This window comes from Cuculus canorus, chromosome 11 (genome assembly GCF_017976375.1).
Source record: "Cuculus canorus isolate bCucCan1 chromosome 11, bCucCan1.pri, whole genome shotgun sequence".
NCBI lineage: Eukaryota > Metazoa > Chordata > Aves > Cuculiformes > Cuculidae > Cuculus > Cuculus canorus.
The window spans coordinates 9,846,688-9,858,353 of NC_071411.1; the positions used below are offsets into that span (position 1 = coordinate 9,846,688).

Consider the following 11,666-nt stretch of genomic DNA (forward strand, 5'->3'; position numbering starts at 1 on the left):
CTGACTTGATGGAAAAAATAGAGGAAGAAGACATACCAAAATCATTAGAAGAGCAGGATGCCAACTGATGAGTAAGAGGATTGTACGAAAGGCACTGTATAGAGTCATTATGCCTAGAAGAAGTTACAATCGTATTTCAATAAATCAGTCTTAAATGCCCCCTTTCCTGACTTTCAGCAAGATAGCGGAAAGATTTGCCAGATGCCAGAAATAATTTGATCAGTTTATATTACATCAAATTAATCTGCAATTACCGTAGACTATATCAGTAACAAGCCTTAAAAAATTGTCTCTAAGTGGCAGGATTCACTGTATTTCATCAAGATTAGCTAAGAATATACATAGGCGGTGGTTTGTGAAATACGATTAAAGGTTATATCCAAATCCTAAACCAAGAATGTGTATGCTCCTAGTAGTACACTACCTGGTGCATACTAACTAATAACAGACACACACACATTCAGAAACAGACTTTGAAGATATCACTCAAGAAGGATGATGTAAAAACAAACTCGGAAGAAAGATGGAAATATACCAAAAGTACCCACCTTATCTTTAATTGGTCTTTGAACCAGAATTATATTAATTTTGTTATTATACAAGATCAGAGTCATATTGTTTAATTTTATTTGAATCTATACAGTTTCTCCAGTTCTCTTTCGGCTCTCTAAATTCAGATTTATCTAGACTTCCCACTCTCCTGTATGCATTTAATTGCTTTGCTGCCCCACTCCCGATACTTCAACTGTTCTTTCCCTCTTCCCCCTCCTATTACCCACTCACTAGCATTTTCTCTGACCTTAGCCAACCTCCTTCCAAATCTAATGGCACATACTCTTTGACAGCAGAAGGGCATAATCAAAGTCTGCTTTTCAGAGGCACAGAATTGAAAGGCATCACTTACGTGTATTTCAGAATTCCTTCTAACTTTGAAGTCCAAATTATCACACTTTTATCAGCAGAGCCAGATGCAAAACGTTTGCCTAGGAATTAAATATAATTCAAATCCCATACATACAAGAATCACTTTTAACTCCAAATACTTAATCAAAGAAAGAGCAGTAAGTTCTTGAACTTGACAAGGCTTAATAAACGGCCTAATACTGTAAGTGTCTTGATGTGATTGCACTTCTCCAATTATGTGAAATTCTAATGATTTTCTTATTCCCATGAAGAGCAACTCATTAAAGCCCAGCAACGCAAGCAGGTAGTCAGGCTTTCCAACACTGTCAGTCACAGATTGGAGATTTATGTTAACAGTGTCAAGGGAAAAGTGGTACATTTGCACAGGTATCACCTCTAACTTAGCAGTATTGGAGAGTAAGGCCTTTGGGTCTCGACACAGTAGGTCCATACAAATGAGAATCAAAGACAACAAAAGAACTGGAAGCAGAATAAAGTTTGTAGTAAGCATGGTGATGCACGAACGATCAGAAGATCGGGAAGCTTTGGGATAGAGGAGCTATGGGAACAAAAATCAGAGGCAGGTGGAGTTACTAGAAAGAGGGCTCTCTGGAGTAAGCTTTTTTCTGATATTACCCCAGAAATATAACCTTAACCATCGCTGAAGTACAAGATAAATGGAAGCGGGGACTGCGATTCTTGGATTAACAGGTAGCCTTTCATGTAAAAGCATGGTATTTCTGCATGTAGTGTTTGTACTGCAGTTCAAGCTCTCGAGTAAAAGACAAAACACTAGCATTCACACACATGCAAAACACTGTTACTGAAACAACCCTAATTTCTCTATTTAACAACTGGCAATAAGAAATGCAAGATGGGCACTTTACAAACCAGATTAACAAAGCTCGCCGAAGTGGTATTTACCATCTTTAGCATAAGCCACACAGTATACAGTATCCTTGTGTCCTTTCAAAGGCTGAATTAAAGTTCCATCAGAAGTATCATATACCTATTTAAACAGAGGGAAAACAAAAACAAACATGCAGAGAAAGAAAACATACATAAAAATCTTCCAGTGAGGAGCAGGACAAAAAAATTGCTGAAGATCAACAAAATTATACACTTCCCTTTGTGTATGCTTTTCTTGCATAGCATACAGCTCATGCAAGACAAAACATCTTAAAGGGTAGAAGTATCAGCTTCCCTTAATGCAATACTTCTTGGAAGGAAAGAAGACTCAGTATTAGAAAATCACATGCACAAAAGAAATTTCCAAACAGCTCATTTGCCCAGTTTGTTTTACTTCTTTCCCTCACATCAGATCTTTAAGCACAATAAATTACTGGAAAGGACCATCACTAAATATACCATTCCACAAGCACTGAAAATAACAAAGCCTGCTGTCCTGCAGTTCTGAATTACATCTCTATAATTGTGCCATCCATTCATTCCTGCAGTTTCTACTTCTGCCCCATTTTACAGGAGACAGTGAGAAGTGTGGTCCTGAGCTGCTCTTGCTAATGGATGAGCAGCAGGCAGCCAGACCCAGAGAACTCCAAAAAGCTCTACTTGAAGCTTTCTCACAAAGTAGGGACATGAATTTGAGTTTCTTTCCCCCTTTCACAGAGATTGTCAGGAAACATTTAGCAATGCAGTACTTGTATAATCATGCCATTGTGGTAAATTTGGACGCAACTTAATGGATTTCAAACCACTGGGTGAAATGCAAGAGGATGAGATGACGCAAGTAACTTAAATCTCATTACGTTTGGAAATAGAGCCTAAAAACTTAGTAAGAAAAATTAGAAAGCTTCAAAACACTTTACAGTTGGCCTGCATTAATACATATGTAGATATGGGGCTGGACTGGCAGAGATAAAAGGATTTTTCATAGGTTACATTCATAAGTTAATGTGAAAGAAATCATATTCATGCAGCTGTAAATGCAAGATGAAAAGAACCTTCCCTACCAGCAGTCTATTTCCAGCAGCAATTATCAATTGAGTTCCGTCCGGTTTGAATGCAAGATCATAAATACTAAAACAAACAAACAAACAAAAATGCCAAGAAAAGACCATATTAGTAGGCAGAAAATCTATTCCCTTTAACATCAAAGATGTCACACAACAAAACCTGTTAATCACATATTTCAGATTATCCCTGATTCCTCAGAAAATCCCCCAAGCAGAAAGAACCCCCCGCAATTGTTTCCCTGCAGTGAGGACGAAGCCCGAGCTCTGGCCACCATCCAGGCTCCAGGCACAGACACGGGGAAGAAGCCGGGAAGAAGCGCTCCCTTGGAGGCAGAACCACACAAACAGCCGCAGGCAGATGGCCTTGGGCTACATGTAACACGAAGAAAGTAAAAACCACCCTCAGAAAGGCTTTGCCGTAGCGGGTCACCGGCATCGACCAAGAGGAGGCAGGGCTCCAGCTGCTGCCCCGCCAAGGGGAAGGAGAACCGCTGGCTGGAGGCGGGACCTCGGGGATCACCAGCTCCTACCCTTTAGGCGCTAAGTAGTTTCAATTAAGTGGCCCAGAACCGCGTCAGGCTGAGCCTTACGGTCCCAGCGCCGGCGCGGCGCGGCGCGGCGCAGTGCAGTGCAGTGCAGTGCCGTGCCGTGCCGTGCCGTGCCGTGCAGCGCAGCTCAGCCGGGTCCCGGTGCCTCCCCCCTCGGGCCGTGCCCCCCCCCCCGGCCGCTCACCACTGCTCGGCCTTATCGCGCCAGGTGAGCGCGGCCCGCATCCCCCGGGCCGGGCCTAGCAGCCCCCTCCTCCGCCTGTTGACACCCGCCCCGCCGCCGCCACGGGCAACACGCAGGCGCACGGGACCCCGCGGCTCCTCCCGCCCGGCGGAGGGCGCCCCACGGGGCCGCCCGGGTGCGCATGCGCGGGAACGGCGGCGGCGCGTCACCTGACCGAGTGCGGTCGTCACGTGATTACAGAGCCCCGGCGTGAACGGCGCGACTGAGGCCGTCGTGGCCCGTCACGTGACCAATATGCCCCCCCGCGCCACACCGGAAAGAGGCGCGTGGCCGAGGCGCCCTTTTGTGTGTCACGTGATCGAGGATACCTTTGACCACTTGTCCGACACGCCCATTGCGCATCATGTGACCGCGATACCGAAGGAGTCACGTGATCGCGCCGCCCGCGATGGCGGCGAAGGGGTGGGTGGCTGCCGCGGTGGGACGGGACGGGCCGGGGCCGGGGCCGGGGCCGGGCCGGGCCGCGCCGCGCCGCGCCGCGCCGCGCCGCAGGGGACGCTCCTTGTGTAAAGCTTTTGGGTCCCGACACAGAAACTTTACGTCACCCTGCCAGGTGCTTTTGTCATCTGTGGCTTTTAAAGCAGGTTTGAAGGCGGGAGTTTGAAGTTTCGGAGCAGTTTCTGAAGCAAAGAGCGAGAGGATAAAGCAGTCATCGCTCATTTCCTTTTCTTTCATATTGCAGCCCTGAAAGAAACAAGCTGAGATCGAAAAGGGCGCTTGCAGAGTATTTTCAGAAAACTGGAGAGACAACGCTAAAAGCAGAAGGTGTTGATGTCACAGCTGCTTGCCAGAGGATTACCCGCTGCAGGGCAAAAAGGTGCAACATAAAAGCCGCGAGAGGTGTTTCAGAGAGTGAGGATGGGCACAGCCGAGCACAAGGCCTCAGTGTACAAAATGGTGAAGAAGAAAGAGTTGGACACATTCAGACTGGAAGTGAACACCCGAAGGGCGCTACATCCACTACGGAAAGCAAGGATGTGATCGTGAAAGGCGTAAAAGCAGAGGATGGTCTGAGAACCAAACAAAAGGGGTGCAGTGGGAAAAATGCTCAGAATAAAAAAACTGGAAGGAGCTTAGAAAAGAAGAGTCGAGATAGCACCCAAAACAAGAGACGGAGAAGAGTGTGTAACAAAGAGGAAACTGAGTGCATGCAGAACAAGAAATTCTGCAGAAAGGCAGACAGGCATGACACCGATCGCCAGGGCGTAGGTGATCAGAATGCAGACCCTATGGATGCAGGAAAAACTCTGTTAAGAACTTCCAGGTCACGGTCAGGCACACAGCTCCGGTCAGTGACAGCTTGCTCACAAAGGGGGCTGGAGAGCAGAGCAAAGGAGGAACGTGTGCAGACAGGTTCTAGTGATGCATCTTCTGTAGAATCTAAGGAAAAAACTAATGGATTGGAAATAGGGAAAGGGACAGACCAAGGGAATCCAGGTAACAAGGATTTTAAACCTGACACTGAAACAGAAGCTAATGTCTTGCAGCCATGTGGGAAGAAAAACTTCACAGCAGTTAAAACTCTGCCAGGTATTTGTGTGGTTTTGAGCAGAAGTATCCTTGTGTTCTGTCGGGCGTTCTCCTAACTGTAAGAGCAAAGTATTCCTTTTCAGATCAGGCTGCTCTGACATCTGACTGTCTCATTTCTTTACCCAACAGCATTCAACTTAAAGCAGATTTGTTCACAACTGGAACTTACTTTACTGATCTCTGTAGCTGTATTGCATAATATAATCATATACATTACCTTCACTACACTAACTTTTCTAATATTTTTGCAGTTAGTCAGTTTGGTTCATAAAAAAAATGCTAATTTTAGCTTGTTTCACCTGCTAGAGTGCGTGGACAACATTTAATCCTTTGTTGTATTTTGAACCCGTTTCCTTAGACTGTGACAAAGTTACAGATTGTCTTATGAAGATTTTTCATGGAGTTGAAACACAGAGGAGTACTGGAGTGAATCTAAAGCACATTTATGTTCTGTGCACTTATAAGAAAGCCTTGCTTTTCCATCACAACATAAAGTGCAAAGCATGTATGCGATGTGACAGCAAAATACCTGGTTTTTTTTCTTTTTAACGTTAAAATATTATTTCTTTACAGAAGAGTCTATCACACGAACACAAGTGGATAGGAGGAAAACAAGTCCGTATTTTACAAGTAAATACAGTAGAGAAGGTATAATAATTCTTTATGGAAATAAATCTTTTTTTATAGGGACAGGAAAAGGATGTCTGAGGATCAATTGATGTTACAGAAAATCTCTGTTTTGAGGCTGACCATGCTTGGGTGGCATCAGAGAGCTCGGCTTATTGCACTAGCACAGATCTTGCCCCATTTGAACCTCTGTGGCTTGCAATCAGCCATTAAGTCTGGTATCAAATGCCTCAGTAGGCAGCCTCTTTTGGCAGCCGTGAGGTGGTGGGCTGAATGGGCTTTGATAGGTCTCTTCAGACCACTGAGGTGTTTCCGCTGTCAGGGAAACTCCATACCCTGTGCCTGCTGCTCTGTACCTACACGGGAGCGTGAGGGCAGCTGGGGAGGGCCTCTCTCCTCAAAAACAGATGGAACACGGGCAAATTCAGATAGCTGTGACTCTTGCTGCAGTCTGTGCCAGGGCAGTTCTGTAAAATTGCTGTGTGAATTGCCTTTGCTCCATCCACAGACAGTGCCCTCACAAAGATGAATCTGCTTCAAAAGGTCTTCATTTTTTAAACATTATTTTTATTTAAATAGATAAATCCATCCTTTACTGTCCAATAAATGTTTCTGTGTTGCCTCTGTGTACAGCTCCCAGTCCACCTAGAAGGAAGGCCTTCAGAAAATGGACGCCCCCACGTTCTCCTTTTAATTTGATCCAAGAAACACTTTTCCATGATCCATGGAAACTTCTCATTGCAACTATATTTCTCAATAAAACTTCAGGTAAATAGAGTAATACAGTTTTGTGTTGTGTAAATGTTGGAGTGGTGTTATAGGGTCAGAACAGCTGCCATTTTTAATGGTGTTAATGAAAGAATAAATGTACATTAATATGCATTAGTGTAAAAAAATCTTTACTTTTTAACTCTTGCTTCAAAAAAAGAAAAAGTATGAATTGATAATAAAAAAAGGTGACACAGTCTTCTGTTCATGGTGATTTCTCTCACTAGGTAAAATGGCAATTCCTGTGCTCTGGGAGTTCCTTAAGAAGTATCCTTCTCCTGAAATAACCAGGACTGCAGACTGGAAAGAAATGTCAGAGCTGCTCAAACCTCTCGGCCTCTACGAGCTCAGAGCAAAAACTATCGTGAGGTTCTCAGGTAGGTTTTCCAGAACATGTCTGTGGAATGGTCTAAACTATACTAGCAGGGCAGGCAGCACTGTTTTCAAACAGTGCTCTGTGACTTTCTCTTCTGTTTGGCAAATATTGGTGGTGGTTTATTTTATACAACTTCGGGATGTGTTGGTTTTACATATGCAAAGCTGTTGATCTTGTTGTCTTAACTGAGAATGAAATAATATACACATAACGAGTTCTGCAAGAGACCTTTGTCTGGGAGACTTCTTTGAGTGGAAAAAGATACGAATATCTGCAGGACTGAATTAGTATTTTGCAGCACTGTGACAAGGTGGCTCTGCTCTGCTTTGCATCGGGTGACCTCCAGGAGGCCCTTCCAGCTGGAATTTTTCTATAATTCTGATATTTTCTATACTTAAAATAAAAGTATTCGTCTGTGTGTTCTGAGGAGAGAGATTTAATTAAAACTAACCCTCAGTGATTTTTTTTTAAAAGGTCTTTAAGATACACGCCATAGGGATTCATTGCCTGCTTTCTCCAGGAAATAGCTAAAAATTGTGGGTTTTATATAAAATGTTCCAAAGTGGAGATGTGTTACAACAGCAGAGAATCAGGATTTATGTTCAGAGTTGTTTTCTGCAACCTGCCTGCCTGCAGGCAGTGAAGTTCATGATTGTGTGTTGCAGATGAGTACCTGAGCAAGCGGTGGAAGTACCCTATCGAGCTGCATGGGATCGGGAAGTACGGGAATGACTCCTACAGAATCTTCTGTGTCAATGAATGGAAGGAGGTGTGTGGTGTGGCTGTGCTGCCAGGGCTCGGTGCACAGTGCAGTGCCAGCAGCAGGGGTCCATCCTTTAATGGTGTTGGGTTTGTACCTGTGGACTCCCTTGGATTTAAAAATAAGAAATTTATACGTCTTCAATAGGTAGAATGTACCTTTTACAAGTCTGAATTTATAAATGAAGACTTGAGTCACCTTGACTTTGTTCTGTAATTTTCCACTTTGGCTGTGTTCTTTTTCTTATTTCCCTGATGTGAGAGTGTCTCTTTCCTGCTTCCATTAAAAACTGGGTTCCCTGTATTTCCTGCCAGCCTGATCCTGGCATCCCTCTGAGACCTGTGTTGGTGGAGCCTCGGCTCTGCTGAAGTCCTCTCATGGCAGATGGCTGTGAGGACCATTTTTCTCTCTAGCATAGGACCCCGTTCCCAGTTCATGAAGGGGTGGGTGGTTTCAGGGCCAACCAAGCACTGTATTCTGTGGTTCTGCCACGGCACGGCATTTCACTGCGCCCTGCAAGGTACGGAGGGGTCCTGAGCTGGGAAATGCACCAAAAGCAGTGAGGTGGTGTAAGAGAAGGTATTTTAGTAATTGTTGAACACTTTTGCTGTGTTTCAGGTGCAACCACAGGACCACAAGTTAAACGTGTACCACACATGGCTCTGGGAGAACCGGGAGAAGCTGAGCTTGGACTGAGCCAAGCCACGACCTTCGGTGCTTGCCCACTTGCTTGTTGTGCAGTGGGTGTCCCTACAGCATGTTCTTCATTTAAATGTCTGTGTGACACACACCCAGCACAGATCATTGTTGCAATAAAATGTTTAAGTCTCTGTATTTTTTTAATAAATACATCCCAGTTTTTGTAGCATCTCTTCATTCGTGGCTGTGGGCCAGCCCCTGGGCCCCTTGGTGTTTGCTGGCGGAAGCAAGCTTCGCTTCCAACCACAGCCACCTTCCTGCGTCTGCTGGATGGAGGTTATTCACTGCTCTCTGGAAAAAAAGCACTTTGAAAACAAAATCTCTGCTCAGGTCTTAAATGATTAGGATGCCTTTTTAAGAAGTACTGTCTTTGTTCTCAGTTGATCTTGAATGCCAGAGGAGTACAAGAGTAGGTTCTCAGAGGCAAACAGCATGATCCCACCTTCCTCCTACCAGACCAGGGCTGCCCAAGCAGAAAAGAGCTTTCTCTGCCAAAAATTGAACAATCCAAGCTGTTTGCATTGGTGGAGAACCTTTTAGAGGGGGAAAAAATATAGTGAAGTAAAGCACAAATTTCTTTGTTACTTCATTTAAAAAGTGTTTAGATATTGCAGTGATGGTCTACATATTAAGTCTTAAGACAGCTTGTCAAGTTGGCATTTTTAATGTAAATAATGTATAATAATGACAGACATAGCCATTTTATGCAGCTTATATTTGGATCTAACACAAGGAAAATTGGATTAAAATTCACTTTGAAAAGGTCATTTGGCAGCCCAGTTTTAGAGATTGGCAGGTTGAATATGCCATTGAGGAAATACTGGGGAATCATCAGCTCAGTCTGTTCAAACAAAACCATTTGTAACTCTAATATTGAAATTATCAGAAAGGGCACAGGTCTGGCAGAGCTTCCCAGAGCCTGGAAGCTCTGGTAGCTGGTTCTTTTCAGTCTCATTTTTGCCATCTGTAGGAGGAGCAGTGAAACTGCCCAGAATTTTATTATGTAAAGCCTATTATTGTCTCTCTTTTTTTTTTTTTTTTAAGCTGTTTCAAAGGAATAAAATGCAAAAGAAGTTTGCACATGTGAACAAGTCAAATAACAATAACTTTACCTACCTGAAATTGAGCATGGCAGGGAAGGCTCGTTCCCCTGCATCTGTGCAACCAAGCCTGTCTGTTGTGGCCTCTACAGCCCTGACCGCAGCTGATGCTGGGGAGGGAGCATCTCACCCTACAGAGATGCTGTATTCAAAAGACCCATTTCGTCTGCAGTTGCTCTCTCATCCATGTGAGATGTGAGCGTATCTTTGTGATCCATCAGTCAGCTCATGGGATCTAGGCCCTGCTGGTGGAGATAACGAAGCTATCAAACTGTATGTTCAGGTTAAAAGTGGAGGAGAAGGACAAACAACAAAATACACCTCTCAAGTAGGAGCTCCTCTGCTCATCCAGTAACAGTCTGGGTGTTTGGGCACTCTGTGTGTAAGCCAAGCACAAGATCTGTAGTTAAGGTTGGAGGCGGGGGGCAGGTGCTCACTGCTGGGCTCTGGCTCCTGCTCTGCCCTCCAGCAACAGCCCCAGGGGCTCCGCCACGCAGCAGCCTGGGTGCAGACACCTCACAGGGCTCGGGCTGTGTCCTCAGCCCAGTATCACTGAGCCTCCACTCCAGTCTCGGGTGAGAAGCAAAGCAGTGAGTTCAGGCTCCCTGACACTGAGGATGGGCCTGTCCTGGGGAGCCTTGGCCTGTGACTGCAGCTGCTCTGGGGATAATAGAAAAGAATCACAGAATTGTTTAGGTTGGAAAAGGCCATTAGGATCTTTGAGTCCAACTGAAACCCCAACACTCCTGAGCCACCACTAAACCACGTCCCTAAGCTCCACATCTACCCATCTTTTAAATACTTCCAGGGATGGTGACTCCACCACTTCCCTCGGCAGCCTGTGCCAGTGCCTGACACCACTTTCCATGAAGTAATGTTTCCTAAAAATCTCCCCTGGCACAACTTAAATCTGTTTCCTCTCATCCTATCACTTGTTACTTGGGAGGAGAGACCAGCACCCACCTCACCACAACCTCCTCTCAAGGAGCTGTAGAGAGCAATGAGGTCTCCCCTCAGCCTCCTTTTCCGCCCCAGTTCCCCCAGCTGCCCCTCACAGCCCCTGTGCTCCAGAACCTTCCCCAGCCTCATTGCCCTTCTCTGAACACGCTCCAGCCCCTCAATGTCTTTCATGCAGCGAGGGGCCCAGAACTGAACACAGTGACCAGCCTGGGGGCTGCAGTGCTCTGCACGCAGACAGCATGGAGGCAGCCTTTGACACCTTCCTGGAAGGGAAGAAAGTCACCTGTCCTCAGTCTCCATTCATTTTGATGTTTTCAGGTACAGGAAAAACTGACAAACCCAAGATAACTGTCTGCACCTCAGACCAGAATTAGTGGTCATGAGGTTCCCTGACTGCAGCCTTCACCAGCCCCATTCCCCTTCTCTGGATGCTCTCCAGACCCTCAATGTCCTTCTTGAGTGAGGAGCCCAAAACTGAACACAGGATTCCAGGTGCAGGCTCGCCATCGCTGAGTGCAGGGGGACGATCCCTTCCCTGCTCCTGCTGATATCCGTGGCTGATACAAGCCAGGATTAAAGGTTTAGGTTACGACTTCATAGTGTGCTTTTTGAAGTACCTTTGCGGCCATCAGCAGTGGGGAAGGGATCATAGAATCATAGAATGGTTTAGGCTGGAAGGGGCCTTAAAGATCATCTGGTTCCAATGCCCCTGCCAAGGGCAGGGACACCTCCCACTGGATCAGGCTGATCAAAGCCCCATCCAACCTGGCCTTGAACACCTCCAGGGATGGGAAGCCACAGCTTCCGTGTGCCAGTGCCTCACCACCCTCACGGTGAAGAAATTCCTCCTAATGTCTAGTCTAAATCTGCCCCTCTCCAGTCTGTAGCCATTAAGTGTCCCCCGTCCTTGGCACCGCGGCTGAGAGCAGCCACAATCCTGTTTCTGGCTCAGGCTCACGGGGTGCCACGCCGCCCCCCACCCCCGCCAGGGGGCGCCCGCGCGAGCAGCGGCTCTGGCGGAAGCAGCGCCTTGGCACCGCCTGGCGGGAGAAGCATAGGGAAGGTCCTGGCAGCTTCGTAACAAACACACAACTCGAGGCCGGGGAAAGCACCGATCGGCTCTCCCGGAACACCTTCGCTGGAAAAAAAAAACGCTTAGCAGCATTTCTCGGCGGCGG

General features: G+C 46.1%; 2 protein-coding genes across 5 annotated transcripts in view; one reads left to right on the plus strand and one right to left on the minus strand.

Annotated features, from left to right (window-relative positions):
- The window catches only part of IFT122 (intraflagellar transport 122), a 32,775-nt gene extending 29,021 nt beyond the window's left edge, over positions 1-3,754 (minus strand). Inside the window, exons 1-5 of one of the 3 annotated variants that reach the window (XM_054076884.1) lie at positions 3,609-3,754; positions 2,874-2,940; positions 1,828-1,912; positions 905-983; positions 37-113 (exon numbers count right to left, since the gene is read on the minus strand). In XM_054076884.1, the coding sequence (XP_053932859.1) occupies positions 37-113; positions 905-983; positions 1,828-1,912; positions 2,874-2,940; positions 3,609-3,649 (349 nt within the window). In that variant the 5' untranslated portion in view covers positions 3,650-3,754. Of the gene's footprint in view, positions 1-36; positions 114-904; positions 984-1,827; positions 1,913-2,873; positions 3,334-3,608 lie in introns of those variants that run through there. The other 2 variants (XR_008451730.1, XM_054076883.1) reach the window with 2 other exon arrangements.
- Positions 3,755-3,945: 191 nt separating this feature from the next.
- On the plus strand, positions 3,946-8,888 carry MBD4 (methyl-CpG binding domain 4, DNA glycosylase). 2 transcript variants are annotated; one of them, XM_054076674.1, is made up of 7 exons: positions 3,946-4,070; positions 4,351-5,198; positions 5,772-5,846; positions 6,459-6,593; positions 6,821-6,970; positions 7,635-7,738; positions 8,348-8,684. In XM_054076674.1, the coding sequence occupies exons 1-7, from the start codon at positions 4,057-4,059 to the stop codon at positions 8,423-8,425; spliced, it is 1,404 nt and encodes a 467-aa protein (XP_053932649.1). In that variant the 5' UTR covers positions 3,946-4,056; the 3' UTR covers positions 8,426-8,684. The 2 variants fall into 2 exon arrangements, with proteins under 2 accessions (XP_053932649.1, XP_053932650.1); XM_054076675.1 differs by lacking the exon at positions 5,772-5,846 and having other exon boundaries at positions 8,348-8,888.
- Positions 8,889-11,666: the final 2,778 nt, after the last annotated feature.